This window comes from Ochlerotatus camptorhynchus, unplaced genomic scaffold, assembly GCF_037179485.1.
Source record: "Ochlerotatus camptorhynchus isolate MF236.1 unplaced genomic scaffold, CSIRO-AGI_Acam_v1.1 ptg000292l, whole genome shotgun sequence".
Lineage (NCBI taxonomy): Eukaryota > Metazoa > Arthropoda > Insecta > Diptera > Culicidae > Ochlerotatus > Ochlerotatus camptorhynchus.
In genome coordinates, this window is record NW_027040781.1 from 1,492,993 (window position 1) to 1,517,486 (window position 24,494).

Genomic DNA, 24,494 nt, shown 5'->3' on the forward strand with positions numbered 1-24,494 from the left:
GCTATTTTTCGTAATTATGAAACAATGAGATACTATAATGATAATTTTTATTTGTAAGATGCAAGAAGAGGTGGTAAAGTTTGTGTATGACACATAAAATTTGTCAATTTTGCTTTCAGAAGGTCACAACTAGTGATGTTATGATCGCTGATTGCTCGTTCATCGCGTTGCTCATCGTTACAGCTAATCGCTAGTTGTGACCTTCTGAAAGCAAAATTGACAAATTTTATATGTCATACACAAACTTTACCACCTCTTCTTGTATCTTACATATAAAAATTATCATTATAGTAGCTCATTGTTTCATAATTACGAAAAATAGCATTTTAGCTGTAATGAGCAATTGCAAGCCTGCTAAGATGTTATAATGGTCATTAGTACTTGAAGGGGTCAAGCATTGCAAATTAGAAAAATGGGAATTTTGAACATATTCATAAACACAATATTATTGTATAATTATAATAATTCTACTACTGAAATGACAATTTCAATTCCAAGATTCCAAGTTCAGGGTAGTCCTACTAATGCTCAGAAAAGTTTTGTCGTAGTTCAGGGAAGGCCTGCCAAACTTCAGCGAAGTCCTGATGAAGTTCAGGGAAGCCCTGCCGAAAGTCCTTTCGATGTTCAGGGAAGCCTTGCTGAAGTTCAGGGAAGTCTTGTTGAAGTTCAGGGAAGTTCTGGCGAAATTCAGAGAAGTTCTGTTGAAGTTCAGGGAAGTCCTGCTGAAGTTCAGGGAAGCCTTGCTAAAAATCCTACCGAAGTTCAGGAAAATCCTACCGAAGTTCAGGGAAGCCTTGCCGAAGTTCAGGGAAGTTCTGCCGAAGTTCAGGGAAGGGCTGCTGAAGTTCAGGGAAGTCCTTTGATTTCAATTCTCGGAAATCAGGGAATGATGAAGTTCAGGGAACTCATGCCGAAGTTCAGGGAAGGCCTGCCGAACCTCAGAGAAGTCCTGCCGTAGTTCAGGGAAGGCCTGTCAAAGTTCAGGGAACTCCTGCTGAAGTTCAGCGATGTCCTGCCGAACTTCAGAGAAGTTCTACCGAAGTTCAAGGAAGTTCTGCCGAAATTCAGGGAAGTTATGCCGAAGTTCGTGGAATTATCTAATTATCTTTAAAAATACCAAGATATATCAGAATACCTTCATCAAAAAGGCTGAAATGTTTACAAAATATACTCAAATACTTGTGATACAACGTGATACATTTGAAGATCAAATTGGTTTAAAAAATATTTTATTGATCAATGGCAAAGGTGGATGATTTCTACAATATTTGAAGATATAGTTCAATTTATCTAATTATTTTTAAAAATACCAAGATGTAACAGCATACCGTCATCAAACAGACTGAAATTTTCCTTTACGACTTAGAAATTCTCTCAATTTAGAAATATTTTTACGATTTATTTTCAAGCACTTTCATAATTGAGTTCTTGCGATATCGCCGAATAGCATCCGTTTTCAACTATCGATAATTTTCGCAAAATATTTCAAATTGAAATACCAATAGATATCTTATAATATGCATCAATTATTGCGAATGGAAAACGTCACGCGTGAGCTTGATCCTGCTGTTTTGTGCGAGGGTTCCAAATTACATTGTTCTTCAATCTGGAGCATTCTTACGCACAGATATATGCAAAAGCCAGTTGATTGCTTAGGAAAATGAAATCTAATGCTTGGAGTTGCGTTACAAAAAATGGTTTGGGAGGAAATGTTTCTAACAATATTTTGAAACGATCTACGGGAAATATGACCTTTCATACGAAATACTTGTGTAATTGATGGGCAAAGTTAGCGACCACTATGATTGTGGTCTTAAATTTGAACTTAGAAAATGGTTTACAGAAAATTTAAACAATAAATCAATCTTGTAAAAATTGCTAGAGAATGACTCACTTCATCGATAGTTTAAAAAATAACGCAGCGCTCAATCGAAAAAACTCTTCCGTGCAAAATTAAAGAACTAAAATTGCTATCTCTGCTATCTTAATACACTTGATATCCAAAATGCATCACTAGTTCCCTAATATTTTCAAAAAATACCAATGTTTATATTATTTGACAGGACTAAGGAGTGACTGGTGTTTTGCGATGGAAGATTTTTATGTTGGAAGCAGCTGCAGAAGAAGGCAGACTTGTTTTGGTAGCAAAGAAGTACCGTAAAACGGGGTATCTTTGATAATGCGGGTAACTTTGATAGTATAATATAAAGAATAAATTTAACGCTGTGCTTTTTCCAAATAAGAAACATTGGTTTCATATTGTAGCTTAGGGTATTTCCGTTGATATCGTATATAGTTGTTATATCGTATGTGTTACATATTTTACAAAAATATTAAAAAACCATTTTCGTGTTTTCGCTTTTTTGAAAAAGCACTCAAACCATCACTTATGAAATGTATTTCCGATACAGCCATACCAAATTCAATTTTGTTTTCTTATTGCTTATGAAGTTTTCTGATTATATACTCATTTAAAGTTTCATATTTAAAGAACTAAATTATTTGACATTCTCTCATTTTTTCAACATTCATCGAGCATTATCACATTCGGTCACAAAACTAAAAAAAATAGTGCAAATGCCTTAATTTTCGTTCAACATATTACTAACGAATTATCTCTTGGATCCTCTTTTTTACCGTCTACCAAAGATGCTGAATACAGTTGCCTTACATCCAGTATCTTCACTAGCGCGGTAGCGAATGTGGAGTTTTTAAAACTTTCCGAGGCACGTTTCAAGTCCTCAACAGTCAGACTCGCGTCGGAGACCACGCCTTCTATCTCCACATCTCGAGAAGGGATGTAGATGTTATACTCAACACTAAAAAGCTCGCGTTCAGCAATCTTATTTGCCACATCATAAGTCGGTGCTTCTACCCGCAGTTTGTTGAATCTTTCCTTGTGTACCTAGATTCCCGGATACTTCCGCAGCAAATCTCTCGTAATGTCGAGAGTTTTCAAAGGTTTATTTTTGGGCCGAAAAAAAGACAACCCATGGTCCTTTCGAAGACGATTGGTAGTATCTGGTTCGCGCAACGTAGGCATCCGAAGACGCCATAAGTGTTGCGCAGAAGCGGTGCACAACCGCTTAAAAATAAAAAAACTTAAGAATAACTTTCACCAATTAATTTACTTAACTACTAGTTGTTAATATTTCGTTGCCCGGTGTGCGAGCAACCATACAAAAAAAAAATAATCAAAAAAAAAATTATATAAAAAAAAATTTACTTTTTACTAATTGCAAAAATGCCCCACCCTATTAGGGAGAGCACACTGCCACAAGGCAACTTTGCTATACAATAGCAAGGCAATCGAAAAAACTATCCTATTATACTTATGCCATTTGCTGCTGCTTGCTTGCAGCTGCACGTGGCGATACAATGGAGACGTCGATAACTGCGAAACAATGGAGACGTCGATAACTGCGAAACAATGGAGACGTCGTGATGGGTAGAGATGGACACTCGAAATAAACGGGCTCGCCGAATTTCGGTGCTTCCGAGACACGCGCGCTTATCACCTGGACACTGCACTGTGATGCGAAAAAAACCACGCGGGTGGAAAAAAATCACAACTAATACTTTATGTCGTGTGAGAGACCGGGACGGTGTTAACCGACTCAGCGCTCGATACGGAATGGTCAATGAAATTCATACTGATTGCTTGTGGCTAAAATTCATAAGTGTTTCTTTTGGAATTATTACGTTATTTTGCCTGCGTGTACCTATTGAATCATCTACTCATGAGCATGAGCATGAGCATGATTGACCACCCACGGTTGCTACTCTGTTTTTGCCAGATCCGTTGTAATTACACAGAGTGGCATTCCAAAGCCGCAATGCGTCGATAGTTGATTACTGACTGTTTATCGCCTTTCTTGAAGACAGGAAAAACGAAGAATTCTTCCAGCCATCAGGGAAGATTCCAGAATTCAGCGAGAGGTTAAATATGAATGCTAGTGGTGCGCTCAAAACTCCCATACAGTTTTGAATCACCACAGATGGAATTCCATCAGGGCCAATACTGGAAGAATTTTTTAAGCGAAGGCCTATTCTTTGGTGGATGAGATTCAACATATGAACGTATGGGAATCTCACTTGCTGCATCTGAAACGTGTTCGTCAGAGAGCTTCTCGTTGACGAAAACACTGCAGAAATGTGACCTGAATAGATCCGCGATACCATCCACATTAGACATTTCTCGATCCCCGTTGAACATCGTGGAGGGCAGACCCGATTCCTTTCGTTGATCTTTCACGCAAAAAGGGTTTTTTTCAGCACATAATTCAACTGTCCGTTTTATTCAGCATTGTACACTGTTATGCAGTGTTTATTCAATATGTATGCTTATTTGTGACTCTGATTTGTTTGTTGGGGTGTGTTTGAAAAATGTCCAGAAAACAGTTGTAAATCATTTCTATGGCACGCCATGCCAAATTTCAGAACTCCGCATTCCCACACACATAACTTCTTATTCTTCTTCGCATTTCAAGCTTATTGCATATCGCATATTAGCTTATTGGGGTGCTCTCAACTTAGTGTTCTACTAGATGAACTTCCATAGTTATTTTAATTGAGAGCTTTGGATGCCTGGCACCATTTTTGCTTTGGTATAATCGTGTGGCAAGTCCAATCATACTTCTATGCCCAGGGAAGTCGTGAAATTTTCCAACCCGAAAAATTCCTAGACCGGTCCGGGAATTGAACCCAGCCACCTCCAGCATGGTCTTGCTTTGTAGCTGCGCCTTTACCGACTGAGCTAAGGGAGGTATTCTCACATAATTCTATCCAAATAGGTCCATACTGGTTGCCGCAACCAATGAATGTCTCATACTTACAAGTGAAGGTATACTCAGAACATATCAAATCTCTCGTGTCAGTAGAAACGGAGGATGAAAACGAGAATCACGCTATTTTATTGTTATTATTGTTGTCAATCTGTTTGTCCATGTCAAACTCCACTCACGCACACGTTGTGGGTGAGTGAACAACAAACGAAACGATAAACTTCCATGTACAGAGCACCGAATCATATTCATCTGTTTTTTTTTTCGGTTAAAGTCCAATTCTTGTACGGTAGCAACCAGTACAGTAGCTACTATTAAATTGAGCAATTCCCAAAAAACATGATCTTGTTTTATTTCCCTTTCACGAGCTCCGTGCGGTGCGGTGCTACAGGCTTCGGGTTGCATGACTGTTGGCCGTCCCGATGTGGCCGCATAGCTCGTGCGAGAGTGTGAACGAGCGAATGGAGAATTGATTGCCGTTGCCGCGTGCGGCGGTTGGGACAAGAGCATCATACAAGAGCTCCGAACGTGGGCTTTTGATGGATGGGGTGTTTGTAGGTGGAAATGTAGCTTGTAAATGCTTGCTCCCCATCAGTGGGACCCGTCTGGTGGCTCGTAAATAATTTTGATCTGATGTGTGTGAAGGTGTTACGTTGTTACATTGTTTGCGTAATGAAACGGTAGATTTTGTAATTGGCCAATTTGTCATGCAGTCTTCCAGTACATCGACTTGCCATTGTGAAGGGGATTGGTTCTAAGAAATCAGCTCCAATCAATTCAAGATTATGAACCGATTTGGAAGCCAAAATCACCGCCATCATCTTTCTCGAATGCAGCTAGAATCACGTACAAAATTATCAAATACCTGACTGGAGGCGAAAAACGAAATCGACTTCCAAGCGGTAAATATCCGCAACACGTGCGCTTGAGCTATCATCACGATGGGGGTCGCCTTTTCACGAAGAGGCAGGTGCGAGGAAGAATCTGAAAATACCTTCTTTATTCAGTCAACAAATTTGTCCTACCCCAACACATCGCCCTGGGGTGTTTTTCCCAGCGATGGCGGCATCGCGCGTCACAAAGAAATCAGACGAAAGCAACCTAAATACTAAATACTAACGCCCCACCCAATTTGTAAAGCTGTACAATATCCGTCGAAATAGTCGATCCCTTCAAAGCATCCACCGACCGCCTCGAGGAGGAAACTATGTACATTCCCGTCACGTCAATGCACGGAAGCTGTGTCCGATTTTCTATTCGTTCTTTGCAGGGAACTCACTTTGTGGGACAGTTTTTCTCGACACCAAAAAGAACGTCAAAGTCGTTGTATCGTTTTAAGCTTGTGTCGCTAGGTAAAATGTTTCAAGTTTTTCTGAATCGGTGGAGGGATAAAGAAACAGCTACCCACGATGCAGGGCACCGGTGGACGTAGGCAAGGGGTACTGGTTCTGTATTCTGGAGCAATGGAGATTTCTAATTTATGATAATGATAGGCGATCATTTGGAAAAGCATGTGCAGTCTGTTCCTCAGACGATCCCTTGTATCTATTTAGGTCATTAGCTACCCACATCCGAAATATCCCCACAGGTTTGCCTTGCCATTGTGACCTGGCCCCACCTGGCACCGCCTCTGCGCCGCTGGATAATAGAAAAGGTTTTTGATGGCATCGCATAAGAAAAAGTCCAGTATTTGCAAATATCCCCTGGAATGTGAAGCTAATTTCAATGACTGTGACAGCAAAGTCTACAAGCCATCGGGTATGCAAGCCAAGTGGTTACAAATTTACGACCGCTCTGACCGCATAACTCAAAGAATCAATTTCGCAACTCTTTTGGCATCACTTCTGCCCCGTTACGGCCATGGATCTTCATAGCGTGCCATCCTTGAGGGCAATAATTTTTCTTCAATTCCATCAGAAGCTTTGGCAGAGGCACGAATGCAGTGTGTTGGCTGCTGCAAGGAAATGTATTGCCATTGTGCACTGATGCTGCATGTTGCACGTTCCACACTCATCCCGCCAGCAGCGATGCAGCAGCACCAGCAGCAAAAGCACCGTTTTTCATTCACATCTGTTGCACGTTACTTGAATACCACACAGGCTAAAGTGCTTCGATGTCAGTACCGACAGGGAGGGGCAACCGGAGAGGGCATCGCTCTTCATCTTAACTCCCGTTTGGCTTTTGTTCTCGTTATCACTTTGGTTCTTTTTTTTTTCTTTATCGCTCATATAAAGCCATTCCGATGGCAACCAAGAACTTTCCCACGTTTTTCCTGCTACATTGTCACCGGCCAAGCGGAGCGAAACTGGACCAGTGAAGGGGCAAGAGCTTAACCGAACAGCTTAGGGATTATGGGGCAAAAAAAACAATAATTCTTTCACCACACTCACTGTCGGATCGGGCGGAAAAGTGACAATATCATTATCTGCGCTGAACATGTTTTACAGATAGAGGAACGACTCTCGGAATGTTTGTCCTTGTATGGTTGCATCAACTGAACGTATTAGTAGTAATGATATTTGAGCGAGCAGTTTTTTTTTATTTATGGAGAAGGAGAAAGGAAGGATGTTCGATCGGCGATACATCTTTCGTTATCTACTGCTCTGTGGTAAGGTACCGTCGATAGTGGCACAGCGGTTTGGTTTGACCACAAAAACCGACAGAGCAAATTGAAAAAGTTTTCCCTTGACGATTGAATTTAAGTGGCTATTTTTATTACTTTTCTTTCGGTTTTAATTATGGCTAGCTGAAAGGGTACCTACCTCATTTCCGAGGGTTTGGAGAAATGTGTAAAGTTGGGGTATTAGTTGTTGTGACATACACAATTAATGTTTTCTATTGATTGTGATTGTCTCGTTTTTGGTGAACTACTATTGCAATTCAGAGATGAGCTAAGTGCATTACTGTACAGTCCATTTACGATTGCCCGATATAGTTATTCTGAATGGCAATTGTATTCTAGAGAGCAATATTTATAAATACCGTAAAGCACTGAAATCAAGACAATTATGGGGTGTAATGCTAGATCACTAGTTCAACCAGATTAACCAACTACCATGAATTTCAGTTGCTCCTGAAATCTCATGCTGGTAGATGCTGACGCCTTGTTTACATTTTGTCTCATAACTTTACACGATCTATAATGTAAATTTGTATGATGTATGACGCTTCATTTATGTGTATCATAGTGACCGAAATTTACACTACTTTTTCGAACTGCCAATGCACACTGGGAAAAAATGACAAAACCGTGACTAAATTGAATATATCGGCAGCTAAACGGTTTCAGTCAACATGTTATACATATTCTCAAAGGAAAAACTTTACTGAATCTATTTGAGGTAGTCTTATTGGCCGGAGACTTTTGCGTACCGAGATAGAGGGCCGGGATCAACCCGAGTTCCCGGTAAAGTAGGAAATGCCACTATCTATCGACATAGTTTTACATGTTACTTAACGTATATTACTGTAAATTTAAAGTACTAAGTATATATGGTGTAAAGACACCATATACGCCCTCAGGGAACCTCTACTGGTCTAAAGGAGGATCCGGAAAGACCGATTGCAATGGCTTATTTTTGAATTCTCATGTGATTTTATGTGTCGCATGATGGATTTTGATTCGTGTCAGATTCTATCCATTTTCCAATGAGCATCCAGAATGGAACGCAGTGAATGGCCGTTGTAATCGTGGGCACTCAACTCTATGACTAATATTCATTTCTTGTTAATGTATCACAGATGTTTTGACTCATGTCAGATTCTAAATAGTCACTTCCCCGATGGAATCCGGATGATATCCGGATGTGACCAATGTAGTCCTGGATACTCATTTTAAAAAAAACCAATAATATTATGATTACCTGGAACATTTGATGTCGCATGATGGATTTTGGTTTGAGTCAAATTCTGGTCACTTCCCCGGAACATGTCCGGATGTGGTCAATGGCGTCCTAGGTACTTCATCTGACCTCCAATGGTATTGTTTTCGCATTATCATGTGATTTGATGTGTCGTTTGATAAAGTTTGGCTCAAGTAAAATTCTGGCCACTTCCCAGGAACATGTCCGGTTGTGGTCAATGTGGTCCTAGGTACTTCATCTAACCACCAAAGACCTTATTTTTATGGGTTTTCACTTATTTCATAGTCTGGTCCAGGGCTCTACATTTTCGAAGCTCTAAAATGAACTCGAGTTTTGTTTCTTTCATTCAACGTGTTCAACGCATCATTTTTAAAACGCCTAGCTACACTATCAGCACGAAACGAAAATGAAAAAGAAACACGCTTAGAACGAAAGGCTGGCTGTGGATTTTCTCGTCGTTGCTTTGCTCATCGCTTTGGATGAAAGTAATGGTGATTATCGAGTTGAAACGGAACCTCATTATGACTTTCAATCCCTTTCAACGACATTCGATCACAGCTCTTTAAATTTTTTGAATTTCCGTTATGTCTCTTTTTCATTACCTTTTTGACGCACACTTAGAAATACCTAATCTTACACGTGACGGAATCCAACTTTGACATAAAGGATGAGACTTAAACAAACATGTTATGTAAAATTAAGTGTTCCGAGACTAAAAAGTTCGAAAGTACGTTTGATTGAGCTGAATTTTGCGTCTATTATGACTCAATTTTATGTCAAAATTGACGCTGGTATATGTTAGTCTCAGAGCACCTAGATTTACATCATTTTTTCTAAGTGTGCGTCTTTCGGCAACATATTGGGGGTTTAATTTCAAAAAACCAATGCCGACCGCGTTACGAAAAGTGGTCAGGCTTTGACCACTTATAACTCTGTCAATAGCGGATGGATGTTAGTTCTAAACCCCAAGTAACAATTTAGTAACCATTTGGCATCCACTTTGATTTATGATGGTTTTATAACGGCAATGAACAATCCATTTATTCTAAATACAGCATTTCAAAGTGTAAAACATTCCTGCTTAGTAATTCAGCTTTTTGCTGTTTTAAAAAACTTCAATAGTCTGGCAAGAAAGTCAAAAACTTCCTTGTTTTAAAAATAAATTTAAAACAGTTCTCAATCCCTCCTTAAAACTGCTCTGTAATTCAAGCATAAACGTCATTATAAATTGTTTATGAATGTCTTGATAACATTCTTTATAAACGTGTTCTATCATTATACAAGCAACCATAAAACAGTTAGGTTTTGCATTAGAGCAAAAAGCATTTATTGTTGCTTTTTAGGCTTTTTAAAGTGCATCATAAACTCCCCAATTATTATGTTTACAAATTGAGCCTAAAGATGGTTTTTCATAGTTAATAAAAGCCAAATTTACGACAAAGAAATCTCGAAGGATAGACGAAGTAGGATGAAAAATTCAAGTCAATTTCAGCAAAATTTACTACCTTAGAAAAACCAGCACACCATCAACGACTCACCATCTGGCGGAGAAGAGAAAAGTGAGCGTGGAAAGTTTAAAAACATACCAGCCTTCTCCAGATCTTGCGAATAGATGACAACCGACAGCAAACCACTAAAACTGTTAGTTAGCGGAGATTAGCTGGTTTCCGATCCATAGCAGATTTTATTCGGCGAAAGAATCAACTCTCCGAAAATTTCATTCAACCGTACATCCCTGCATCGTTGGATGGTGCACTTCTGTAACCATCCGGAAGAAGGGGATCTTTTTCGGGAACGATTGCGCTTCCAACTGTTCGAAATGCGAAATGTTGTAAAACAGTATCGCAAACTATCTGAGTAACTGCTCACAATCCATCTGGAGAAAACCGCCTGGAAGAATCCTGGATCTCACAGCGCAAATATCGAAAGATAAACAAACTTTGACGTTTAACTTTTTGCAGGCTACTTCGCCTCCATAAATGCTGCCATAAATCTGAACGGGTTAGGATCAAGCAAAATGGCAAAAGATAAATTTAATTCAGCCTGCAAGTTTTCTTCATAAAAGCCGTTTTAAAACCTTATGAATTTGTTAAGGATTTCTTGAAAGCAAAACAACTTTTTCACAAATGACCCATGAAAATCAACTTTTATGCCACCGCCATGTTACAATAAGTTTGCTTGTTTTTAACAATCTTCGATTTTCAATCTATAGTTCCTTGGATATAACTATATTTTGGTAAATTTAGCAATGAGAAAACATTTAAATGCGAAAATCATAAAAGAAATCTCGGTCTAGCTCAATCTGAAGAATAATCTATTTTTGTCAATGTAAAAAAAATTAGTCAAATCGACGTTTTACGAGGGCGGACTTACTTTTTTCGATGTTTTCACGTTAAAATTAATACATAAAATTTAATAAGGCACTTAAAACTAGGTCACTTAATGAGAACTATTGCAATAAATTTGGATATTCAACAAGATTTTTGTACCATCAGTTTCTACTTTAATTATTTTGATAAGATCGGATTCATAATCCTTTTCTATCTTGATTGATACTTTCCTAGCGGATTTTTTTTTTTTTTTATGAGGCCCGCCAACACACCCCCACACCAAAGAGCTCACACTGAGAGCCCCCTGGTAGTGGACTCCTCGATAATATTTTTTTTTAACGTTACAAAAGAAAACATATAGACATATAAATATAACATTACTAATTTTAAAGGTGTGTGATGCAAAATAACAATCATTAACAAGGTTAGGATGTACCCAGTGGAACAAAGTTCCTTTGAAGGGATCCTAACTCTTAAACAATTCAATTAATTAATATATACAATTTAATATCTTAAGCTTAGCGTAAAGAGTGTAAATTTTATAATTATATATCGATAGTTGAACACGAATTTATATCAAGAACTCGTTGATTTTGGATTTGTAGTATCGCTTTAAACTGGTTTTGAAAAATTGTCGGTTGTTTAAGTTTTTCAAACATTCCGGAAGTGCATTGTACAGAGATGGACCATAAAAGGAAATTCGTATTTGACCGAGGCATGTGAATGCTCTCGAGCGTATTAGGTTATTCGCATACCGAGTGTTATGATCATGATTTGTGATCGGTAAAATGAGGTTACGATGCATGTTGGGATTTTTTAGCGAATCATATATAAACAAACAAGACTGTAACTTGCACAAACCGCGTAACGGGAGAATACTGTGCGAATTATTTGCGTAGAGTTGAAGAGTGGAAAACAATTGTGGAAGGTGATAGATGATTTTTATGCACCTATTTTGCAATACTTGCAAGTTTTTTAGTTTAGCCTTGCAAGCATGTCCCCAAACGATGATTAAGTACTGCAGATGAGAATGAATACAGCCATGATAAAAAGTTAGAAGTGCGTTCCTAGGCACAAATTTACTAACACGATACATTAGGCCACATAGAGATGATACTTTGCGTTGTACATGTTCTATATGATCCCCCCAAGAGAGCGTAGGATCTAATACCAAGCCCAAATATTTAAAACTTGATACTTTCTCTATTACGTTAGACCCAATTGACGGACTGTTGTGTTGAGAAATTTTTTTCCTCGGTGAGTGGAACACCATATATTTAGTCTTTGATAAGTTTAACGAAAGTAAGTTAGTATCAAAGTATCTCATGAGTACCTGTAAATCATCGTTTATGCAGGAAACGATAGATGCAGTATCCTGATTTGGGTAAAAAAGTGCTGTATCGTAAGCAAATAATTTATTGTATCGTCAGCAAATGGATTTAGCAAGTAGCTAGGGGAAATGGCTCGAAAAGGGTTTTTATTGTTGCTAAATAGCTTTTGTTGTAGCTTTCAAATAGTTCTCAATGCGTTCGTTATACAACCTTTTGCAGTAAATAAATCTTGAAGAGCTTCGAGAATACACACTTCAGAACCTTCTCCAGGGTGGGCCAACTGGACATATTCTAGTCTTAATGAGGTTTTGGTGGATGCATTAATGACAAAATAGCCTTGACCAGAGTTTTATGAATGCAGTTTTATAGTTGCTTTGTAGTATTTCATAAAACTTAAAATGTTACTTGGGAAACCAATTGATGGGAATGTCATCTACGAATCTGCTAAAATGAACTTTTCAAAATGTCAGTATTGAAAATTACACAAATGTGCAACTGTTGCTATGATAATGACGACTATCACCGATTCACTGCGAAAAGCGCTTTCCCTAGCACAGATTTAAAAATCAAATTCACTCCGGTCTCACCGAACGGTGTTTATTCAATCACCGCGTGTGGTGAGTGGTGGTGTCCAGTGGTCATCATCATCAGCAGCAGCAGCAGTGCTTTCGGTGCGTGGCGTTGTAGATTGTTCTCCAGTACTCGACGAACGGCTGCCCGCAAGCGCGAGTTGCAGCCCACTGAGCGGTCCATTCGCGGAAGAAAGAGGAAGAAGTTGCACTGATCGGATTTCAGTTGCTCGTCATGAGCCGTTGTTGGCCATTTGTGCCAAGCGCGTCACTGTTCCAAACAATATACAGCTCGCCTGCCTTATCTGTGTAAAACACCTTAATAGCTCAGTATTCTGTTTTCAGAATTTTCTGAACTCTTCTCGTGTTAACTTTCTAATAGACCAATCTACATTGATCGATTTTCTTCATCGACTCTCTCTTACGTTAATAACTTGGCTCCAAAAACATGTTCAGCTGTTATTATCGTCTAATACGTTTAATAATAGTTTCTTTTAATATATTATGTAGAAAAATTAGCCCGAAATATGAATGCAGCCAAGTAATCAACGAAAGAGAGAGTCGATGAAGAGAATCGATCAATGTAGATTGGTTTATATGAAAAGTGACGCGAGACATGTCAAGGTCATCAATCGGATGTCAGTTCCCATAAGTATAAATCTAACATAGGGGGAACGGATGTAATGTCGGCCTAATGCCCCCAATTTGGGCCCATACATAAATTCAGCAATCGACTAAATTTTCAATAGCGACCAAAATTTGCCATAAGTACCGTCCCAATGGCGCGTTTATCTAGATAAAATTAATAAATAGCAGATTTTTATCTATGGGCCCAATCTTAGATCCATAGGCTAACATTAGAGCCATTTCCCCTACCATGTATTTTAAGGCAACATTGGCGGTGCAATTTCAAAACCCAAAGTCGGTTGCGGCATGAAAGTGGTCTTAATTTGACCCAGAGATGATGGATTTTAATTCATAATACGCCAATTGATAGGAAATTTTTCTACGAATCTGTTAAAATTAAGACTATCAATTTTAAAAAGGTCACAATTGAAAATTGCACGAATGTGCAACCATAGAGGTACATAACTCTAAGACTAGAAGGTTCCGAAGAAACATGCTCAACTTTTTGGCTCAGCTCTGGTACTCTCTTCGGTCACAAGTTAATCGATGTACCCCTCGAAGCATAGGAAAATCCACGAACCCCTCATTTTATCTGTCAAACTTTCATAGAGAATCAAAACAAAACATAGTGTAGTACTAGAATTTCTACTAGAATGGGGTACGTTAATCGATTTGCTTGGCACCAATGAGCTAGTCAAGTAGTGAGCCAATTAAAAATCGTTAGTTTCCACCGGTTGGTGCAACTTTTGCTATGATAAATAAAATTATCATCGATTGCCTTTTTGATGCAATGAAATTCTACCCGAATTTTCTTAATAAGAGGGCTTTAAATTTGTCTCACAGAATATCAACTATTTTATCTATATAAATTTATATTCATTATTTCATATTTAATGTTCTGATATATTTCATTTCTCCATTACATAGATTTTCATTATATAAATAAATACTGGGTTGGGAGGGAGCATCAGGGTATCATTTGACCTGGAACTGGACGATGGAGTGGTATGACAATCGGAGTCTAGGAGGGAATAAAAACTATCATTTTCTTTATCCTACCGATTCGATTGTGGTGATGTGAATTCCACTTCAACAGTTTCAGTGAGATTGACGCGCCCTTCTTCACAAACCATCCTGTAGGAAGCTTAATAAGTATTGCGAATTGTGTTATTCGATTTGTTTGATCGTATCGTTGGAAGGAGATTCTTAAATTCCCGTGGATTTCGTGTAAGTGTCTCTGCTTACGGGTCCGCACCTCCGGTTTTTGGACCTTCATACAGCGATATTGTGAATTCAGATCGGTAGCTCAAATTGATCTTGTGGAGCTTTGTATGCAGCTACAGTACAAGATCTTTGAAGGGATGGTGGCTACCTTAAATACATACATACAAGAGGGCTTTAAATTTGCCTCAAAAAGCATAAACGTAGGTACCGTCCAGTATGCTTAGATTCTGTGATTGATGTGTTTTCCCTAACACAGATTTCATTTCCGAATACCAAAATGAATGGGCAGTTCAATCTCTTCAAATTCCTACAATTGTAGTGCGAAGTGATGTGATGTTTGAGAAATTGTTTGCGAGTTTATCGATACAGCCATCTCGCAGCATTTGGCTACATCATACAAGCGTGGATCACTTATAGAAGCGCGCAGAGGAACTGTAAGCGGACAATCCTCCGAAAATTGATGCTGAAGGAAATCGATGTTACCAAGACATGATAAGAACGGGTAGAGACAACATTGCTTTATCTACTGGTTGGGATGCTTAAGAAGGGTCTTCAAGACAAGGTAGAACATTTGACTACTTTTGAAACAAAGGTGTAAATTGTTTGTAACGTATTAATTCGCCAAGAACATCAATTGAGGACTACTATGCCATCGCCCTTCACCAAAATTTTCACCAATCGATCCAGGTGCAACACATGAGCACCGCTATCAGCGAGGAAATAATTACACAGCATTGTTCTAAACTGGCTTCCAAGCTTTTAACCCATCGATCCTTTTCAGGACCACAAATAAAATAGTTGAGTAAAGAGTTCAAGTAAGAGCTTGAATCCAAGACACATCGTCCAGGATTGGCTACATGGACACCGACAGAGCACCTTAAAAACAGAACTCTCAAATTGCTGCCGGATTTCAACCTACCGAAATTTTTCAGTGATAACGATTTAAGAAATCAATTTAATATTTGCTATACTTTTGCTGTGACATCAAAACTACCTTTCGTAATCCTACGTCAAATATACGCTCGTGTTCTGGATACAAACTCTTACTTCTTTTTTTTAGATAAAATTTTGGATGGAAGATAAATTAAACATACAACGTGTAATCTTCAAGTGGAATGCTTTAAATATATATTTTCATTTCCCATCATACCCGTCATGCAACCTTGGTTGATATGTTTCATCAAAGACGAAACTATCAAAGTCAAGCGCTCTTTCACTCGTTCGCTTGACCGAAGTTTGAAAGAAGCGACGGAAGAAAGAGAGACAAACGAATGACAATTTGTTTGTAGACGCCGACCTAGGTTCTAGAAACCTGCGAAGCTGATCGACTTAAATGGAAGACGAACTCACGTTTTTGTTAATATCTCCGGAATCGTATGTAGGTTGGTTGAGATTTTAATAATTAATAGCATTTCGTTCCAGCTCTGAAAGTCGTAAATACAGCGGCACCGGTGGTGTAGTGGTAAGCGCGATTACCTCTCACCCCAGCAGGCCTGGGTTCAATCCCAGTCGGCGCCACCGGGATGTTCTGAGGCATAATATCTCTGATCACACCTTCCTTCGGAAGGGAAGTACAGCCGTTGGTCCCCGGTTCATGAGTTGATGGGTCGATACCCAGGGTCCAGGTGTGGGAGCTGCCTTCCTGGCGTCGGTAGCATTGGTGCTCAGCACGGAAAACAAGATCGACGGAAAACAAATCCAAGGAAAAAAAAAAGAAAATCGTAAACACACTTTGATTGAATGTATAGCTTCCTGTCATTTGACCCAACTAACGAATCAATTTCGATAGTTGGGCTGAGGTTGTGTAGCGAATTTAGACTGTATAGTTGGGATGAAATTCAATAGGATTCAATGCGAGCCCGAGATCTAGTTTGTGTGTTCTCTCAAATCGAATCAGCCATCCTCGAGAGAAACAAGGGAGTTACAAACAAACTGGGCCTCGGTTCGAAAATGTGTTTATCTAGTGATATTATATATAGCTGTTCGTTACATCTCGGTGTACGATAATGACAAAAAGCAATTTAGGCGTTTTTATGGTGCATTTGACATTTCAATATGGTTGTGGTGGTTCTAGGACCATGTCAGCATTTTTAAGAAATTGCAGGGCTGGTAGCAAGTCACTTTCTAGTAACTTAGTAACTTTTTTCAAACCAGCAACTAAAAAGTCTCAGGCCAAGTCACTAAAGTCACTTTTTCTTGTAATCAGTCAATATTTTCAACTTTTTTAGTATGAACTTATTTTAAGATTGATCATTCTTTGCTTCGTGACGTTTAATCGTCTTTCTCTATCCACAGGGTGTCTATTCATCTTTCTAAATAAAATTACCTGAGTTTTCCAGAACTTTGATGGACAAATTCCAGGCTTAAGAAAGCTATTTTGAAAATGCGTTCTAAATATGCTTTTTTTGCAGATCAAAAACAACAATTTTTCTAAGCGTTTTTAAGACATGGCAATCAGTTAAAAAAACGGCTTTGCAATCAAATCCATTGAATGTTGAAGTTTAGCACTTACTTAATTTCTCACTTTATAAAGGTCTCTTTATAAAGATCCAAGATCTAAAATTATTCAATGTCTTGAAGTTTCGCATTCCATGTACAAGTTCAAGATATTGAAAAGTTTCAAAGTGCCAGAATCAAGGAAAAAATAAATGATTTATTTCAAGTTCGTAATTAATGTTAAGATGTTCCATTTCAGGAATGTACAGAGACCTTCAGAGAAATTATGAAAACTTCAGAAATATTTCAGAAACTTCACAGGCGTCCACAGAACTTCAGGGAAATTTAAAGATGTTTAAGGGAATTCAATTTATTTCCGAGCAGAACTGAGATCCTCAATAGAATTTAGAGCTTAAGGAAAGCTTCGAAAACATCAATACAGATCATAGAATCAAAGAGCAATTTTAATCATTTCAAGAAATTTTAGAAACCACCAACCAGGTTTCGAGAAACTCAGCGAACTTCCGGAAACTTCAGCAAAGCTCCGAGAGAATTTCTGGAACGTGATAAAAATTATATGAACGTCCGGAAAACGTGAGAGATTTCAAGAACTAAAAAAACACTGCGAAAATTGAGCTTAGTTGACAACGAAGTTCCATTAATAAAAAAATTGCGAGAACTTTTAGTAAGCTTCAAGGAAATCCAGAGAACTTCTAATACATTTAGATATTTCTAGACGGTTTCATGATTTTCAGTGAAGTTCCGAATACTTCGAGGACCATCAGATCAGAATAATCCCATTAACTCAAACTTCAAAGTAAATTTGCCGCGACTTACGGAGTTCCGTGGAATTATGGGATATTCCAAGAATTCTATGATTGATCTGAAAACGTCAGAAGCGTCAGGGAATTATGAATATGTATCAGAAAATTAGTCGGATTATTAAACAAATTAAGAGAACTTCAGGTAAGCATAGATGAGTTCAGGGAAAATTAGTAAGCGTTTATAATGGTTATAATACCTAAGGAAAATTGTCGAAACTTCAAGGCAAATCATTTAATTTCAGTAAAGTTGCAGGTTCTTAAAAAATACTGATAAATTCAGGGCGGTCAAGCGAACTATGAGCAAATTCAATAATCGTTTGACGATTGGGATAGGCAACCAGAAAAGGTCCACAGTAATCGACACCAACTTTCAGGAACGGTGGCGCGGGTGTAACTCGTTCCGACGGCAAATCTGCCATTAGCTGATCCAACACTTTCGGTCTGCAGCGGAAGCACGGCACGCATTCGTTGATTACGGTGTTGGCTAATCGTCTGATCTGCGTGGGCCAGTACTTCTCCCGTACTCTACTTATGAGAAGCTGTTGCCCAGCGTGGAAAAATTTCTGGTGGTAGTGTATGACTACTTGTTTGCTCAGGGGATGATGATAGCTGAGAATCGCTGGATGTTTGCGACTCGCTGGAATAGGTGCCTTGGATAACCGACCACCTACGTACAGTACGTCGCCAACGAAAATTGGCGTGAGTCTGCTGATCGATGACGACGGCTTGACTTGATTTCCGCTCTGGAGTGCAAAAATCTCCTCCGGAAACGATTCCCTCTGAGACAAACGGATTAGTGATAGCATAGCTTCTTGGAGTTCAGCGTGACTGAGATACCCATTGCGTCTTTCTTCGCGATGGTGACAGTTGTGGATGAAGCGACGAATCCATGCAACTTTACGGATCAGCGTAGATAGAGAGGAATGAAGTGAAAAAATATCGCTGTGTGGCTTGGACTGTGCTGGAATTGCGACTGCACTTCGCTCTTCTAGCAGTGATTGCTCGAAATCTTCCTCAGGACTTCCCGCCGGCCAGGTGCTGCGGTCTCGACGCAGCCATGGTGGACCTTCAAGCCAAATCGTGCTGTACTGAAGCTGTACCAAATGTCACCTGTGTTCTCCAAGCCAGCGACATGATTCCAATCGAAACCCTTCGTAATGTGCTGAATCTCGGACACGCGATTCGCTACGAACATCTGCCACCTCGATGGCAGTGAAGATAACCAATGTATTACGATTGTCGGGTCTGTCCAGAAGCTTGCGGTTTGCGGAATACGTATGCTGTGCTTGACCTTCTCGTACAGATGACTGAGGAGCAGTGCGGATGACAACTCGAGGCGAGGGGTGGTTAACTTCTTCTTGTTGCGCTTGAGACCCTCCAGTGGTGCTACTCTCGATTTGGAAATCAGCAGCCGAACTTCTACTGAGCCATCCGACAGTGTACAACGTATGTAGAGGCATGCACCGTATGCCTTGTCTGATGCGTCACAGAAACTACCATCCAAGTCAAGATCCAAGTATGCCCCCTAATAGCTGTCTGAATTGATATTTATGCTAATATCTACAGGGAGATACAACCATCCCATATGATCATCGTCATCACCACTGATTGTCGATGGGCCCTATATGGTAAAAAATACATGGAAAGAGAGACCTGACATTTTGACGATGCACCTAAATCCTTCGATTTTGTCCTTGTTTTATCTTCAGCAAGGAATCAAAAATATCTCCAAATGACAAAATAACAAGCGATCAGCGAACCGAATAATAACGCTATGTCAGAAGTGGAAAACAATAATGATATAATCTTCACCGTTCTTTTTCATGACAAGCAGCTCGTGCGACCCAACTCATTCGGGGCGGTAGAAGGAAACGAGCAAATTGTTGGCAAGCTGCTTCACGAAGTAAAGCCGAAGATGATACACGTGTGTTAATGGGAATATTTTTGTTATGTATTTTCCAGATTCATATCAAGCTATGTCCTCATCCGTGTATATTGCAACAAAGCAGGCAAGCAATATATCATTATCCTTCTACCACTCGGATCGAGCGAGTTTGTCATGGTAGTCGTAGCAACCGTTTTGTCTGTATCGTTGGTTGATTTATGTGTTTGGATTCGCTGATCTTCAGTGTGACATGCAATCCTTTGAACATTTTTTATTAATTGAATTCATCGACACTCATAATAAAACAACAACCCATTTTCGGGGAAGACAAACATCTCGAATGAATATCGCAATCATCACCATTCCTAATGTTGTACTAATGTATCTCATAATTAGTATCATTTCACGAGTACACAAATTTCACACCCACCACTTGTTTACGTTCCCAGTTAATTTTATCTATCGGCTAAACATCGCAATACCCTTCCATTGCCAGCCACTTCCTACCGGATCTCATTTTTACACGTTGAAGGTAAAAGATTCGCATATTTGAACATTACAAAGAACTGCTGAATGTTTAGAGTGAACCCAGGCTGCTCGGTCATGGCGAAATGCATAAACATCAACTTAGGTGGCGCAAAACACGCCGATGGCGGGCGCGGGAAAACTCCCATCCAGATGCTGATGTAAAATAAACACCGCGCATCATTTTCACGTGTGCTCCATTTTTTTCCCAAGCAATATCGCATCATTTCGCTGTATTGCTTGGAAAAAATTAGATAAGGGAACATCCATTAAGTACGTCACGCGGGTGATTTTGTTATTTTAGTTTTAGGAAAAACGTGACGTCAGGGGGAGGGGAGATTATTTTTCCCAAAATTACATGCTTCCAAGGAAAGCGCATCTCTCCGTTGAGCGGTAGGATTTAGATTTTATTTTGGACCCACTAATCACAATCCGACTTTTTAACTCTCTTGGAATGTTTCTACTATAGAGCATTTTTTAGGGAAAAAATGCTCTTTAGTAGAAACATTCCTACAGAGCAGTTCCACCGCAAATGACGAATCGGATAAACTCGACCTTCTCCGATTGGCATGCAACTTTGCTTCGGAAATTTTGGATGCAAAAACGAAAGACCCTTTATTGCTGTCACACTGAGGCATTTGGCAGACTTTGGGTAATATCCTGAAGACTTGGGCCTTGCCTGATAATAATGCAAAGAAATGGGGCCGTCACACTTGTTCAACATTTCATTTTGAAGCCTGCACAGAGTTAATCAGCACAACTCAAATAAAACATTTTTGCAAATCATCCAAACAGCGTTGGTATTAATAGTTAATACAAGTTGAAGCTTGCCGCCAGTATTGTGCATCTGATTTCGACATTCTTCGAATTCCCATCATCTTCGTCACCGTACTTCGTTAGAGCATTCATTGTAGGGGGCAAACGGAAATAGATCTTCCTATCTTTTTTTTTATCCTTCAAATCAACAGGTATCCCAATCCCATACATGTGTATACTTGAACACTTTGGCTCTCGATTCGTGAGCAATGGAATCCTAAATCAATAACTAGAAGGGAAATTACTCGGAAGAAATTCAATCATCTCTTAGACTTTGCTCAACTCGAGAAGCGTGATGTGCGTGAATAACAAAATGTTTGGTCCTTATTTGATTTTCAACTTTTCCACACCACATGTTGATTCTGCCATATTTCTTTGATTAGATTCAGACGCGGAATATTTTGTGCAAAAACATAATTTCTGATGGAATTTTTCTCCCTTTTTGATCGTTTTAGGAAAATTGAACAAAAGTCTCAAGCAACAAGTCCCCATCAGGCTCGAAAAGCCACTGGCGGTGAAGAAGATTAATATCCATTACATGCCAGGCTGATGTTGCGGCGGAAAACTTTATCTATCATCGAGTGGAATTCCCTGCAAGCTCATGAACGTCGTCGGTGTGTGTCTGTGTCTGTGCCGTGGTGCTCCTGTGGTCCCTATTAAATGAGTGTTAACCAATCGAGCGGTAGTTAACCCAGAAGAACGACCCATTAGATGGTCGTGATTCGAAGAAAGAAAACGAATACTTCCCATCCTCCGTGTTTTCAGCCCCGAAGAAAATTACTCTGGAAATGAGCAGTTGAAGTGGTTTCCTCCCCCCTTTTTCCTCTCCGTATATGGTAGCAATTTCCCTCCCATCTTAAGTGAATTGAGGAAGTCACCGAGCGAGGGTACATGAGTGAGTATGCGAAACGTGTGCGTGAATCAGTGAAAAGTGCCCGCCCGATCGTAATAATAATTTATCAAAGTGCTCTCGGGTGCATTCACGCGCGCAACAAGGCAGTCAGTAGTGTAACGTGCGATTTCGGTCCACGATTGATGCCCCATTAGTGGGTGCTCCGTTCCGCTGGGGCAACTACTAGCACCATTAGTCGAGATTGCTCAAGTGGTGGGCGGTGATGCCACAGCCAGCACCGCCTCCACAACGTTTCTTCCGGGTGTCCTGGCGAACGCAACAGCAAACGCAAAAACGACGACCTCAAGACTTTTAGACGCACTCAGCGAAACCGTAGGGAACCTCCTAGCAGTCAACGGTTCGGACGCAGACGCCAACGCCGACCATCCGGATTACAACGGGAGCTCTGCGTTCGAGTACGGTGGTAGGTTCAGTCGATTGGTCCTGAATGCTACGGGGCAGGTGTTTGAAAATGAGTTCATCAACGGCAGTGGCGTTCACAGTGGCAGCAGCAACGCCGGCACCGGCATCAACGGAAGCAGCAACCAGTCCTACAGCGAAATGCCACAGATTCCGGAGTATATCCGTGCGACTTCGATGGTGTTCTGCATTATCATCATGTGCTTGGGGGTTATCGGTAATATTATGGTGAGTACTTTGATTTGATTACATTTGATTACACATGGTGGGTTTTTTTTATAAATAGGTTGCCATTGGGAGTTACTATCGTGGAGGATGCAAGTTTTACGTGTCATCAAAATGTAAAGTTGAAGGAGATACTTTATTAATACCATCATCAGACTTAAGTTGACATTGTTAGCACCAGATAGTGATGAATGTACAGAATTAATTGTTCCAATAGGGAACGCAGTGTAGAAATTTGTATAGAAGTTGAAAATGAACGAATAATCGAACGAGCATTTATGTTGCCAAGCTACCCTTAGATCATACGATCATGTGGTTGGTCCAAATTCTGGTGTGGGGAATCTTCTTTCGGGGTTTCCAAAAAGAAATGTCACTCGATTTGCTCATATATCGTCTATATGAAGAGAGAGTTCTATCACATAACGTATGTGGAACTAACGTATCAAAAGTTGAAGTTTTTCTTCGATTGCAATGTGTTGTATTGACCTGTAAAATTACTTATAACCCACAACAAATTGCATTACGGAAAAAAACGCTGTATGAAATTATCCATTGATTATTTTCTCTTGAAAATTTGGGTAGAAGTTGTTTAGAGTGTATTATTTACACTGTATTTTTTAACGCTGTCAGTTTTTCGACATTTGGAGAAAATGGCGTCACCCGAAAAGCAACGTCGTGAATTGGTTTTCCGCAAGCACCTGGGAAATCCTCAACAGCTCGGAATCGTGTAGTCAACGGTGAAACGTGTAATTAAACGTTACAACGAAACTCTGAGCTTCAAACGGAAGGAAACATTCGGTCAGAATGGATGTTCTATTAGTGATCAGGATCACAAGCGTGTCGTGAAAGCGTTTGAGCGGAATCCTAATGCTTCGGTCAGGGATGTGGCAAAAAAGTTGAATCTGCCCAAGTCTTTCGTTCAGAGAACCAAGGACCGGGAGGGACTGCACACGTACAAAGTGCAGAAGGCTCCAAATCGTGACAAATGGCAAAATACGGTGGGAAAGTCACGGGCCCGGAAACTGTACACTCAGATGCTGACGAAGCCTCATTGTCTCATCATGGATGATGAAACTTACGTCAAAGTGGACTTCCGGCAGCTTCTAAGGCTACTGTTCTTCACCGTCCAGCACAAGTTTGATGTTCCGGAGGAAGTAAGGAAGCAGAAACTTTCAAAGTTTGCCAAGAAATACATGATTTGGCAAGCGATCTGCTCATGTGGCAAACGTTCGTGACTACCGTGACTGTAAACGGGGAGTTCTATTTGGAGATTGAAGCAACACGAGGGCTCTACGGTCTTCTGGCTGAATCTAGCTTTGTGTCACTATTCAAATGTTGTCATGAAGTGGTACGAAGCCAACGGGGTCACTTTCGTACCCAAGACCATGAACCCCCCCCCCCCCCCCCGCACCAGAACTAAGGCCCATCGAAAAAGACTAGGCTATTATGAAGCAGGCTCTACGGACGCATCCTAAAGAAGTCAAATCTGAGGAAGACATGAAGAAAAAGTGGGTTTCCGTACAGAAGAAGCTGCAGCCAGATGTTGTACAGAACCTAATGAGTGGAGTTAAACGTAAGGTGCGAGCGTACGGTTATGGTATTGAAGTTGAATGAAATAAATATGCCAAAAGCTTACTTATGGGTTATATTTTATTGTCTTAAAGTTTGAAAAAGATCGGTCAACTAGGTGATTTTCTACAGCTTTTTTTTCCGCGATGCAATTTGTTGTGGAACACCCTTTAC

At 39.9% G+C, this 24,494-nt stretch overlaps 1 protein-coding gene across 1 annotated transcript in view; it reads left to right on the forward strand.

Annotated features, from left to right (window-relative positions):
• The window catches only part of ETHR, a 315,230-nt gene that overhangs the window by 37,803 nt on the left and 252,933 nt on the right, over positions 1 to 24,494 (forward strand). The window contains exon 2 of the mRNA XM_065228526.1: positions 21,670 to 22,754. Within this exon, the coding sequence (XP_065084598.1) occupies positions 22,668 to 22,754 (87 nt within the window). The 5' untranslated portion in view covers positions 21,670 to 22,667. The remainder of the gene's footprint in view (positions 1 to 21,669; positions 22,755 to 24,494) is intronic.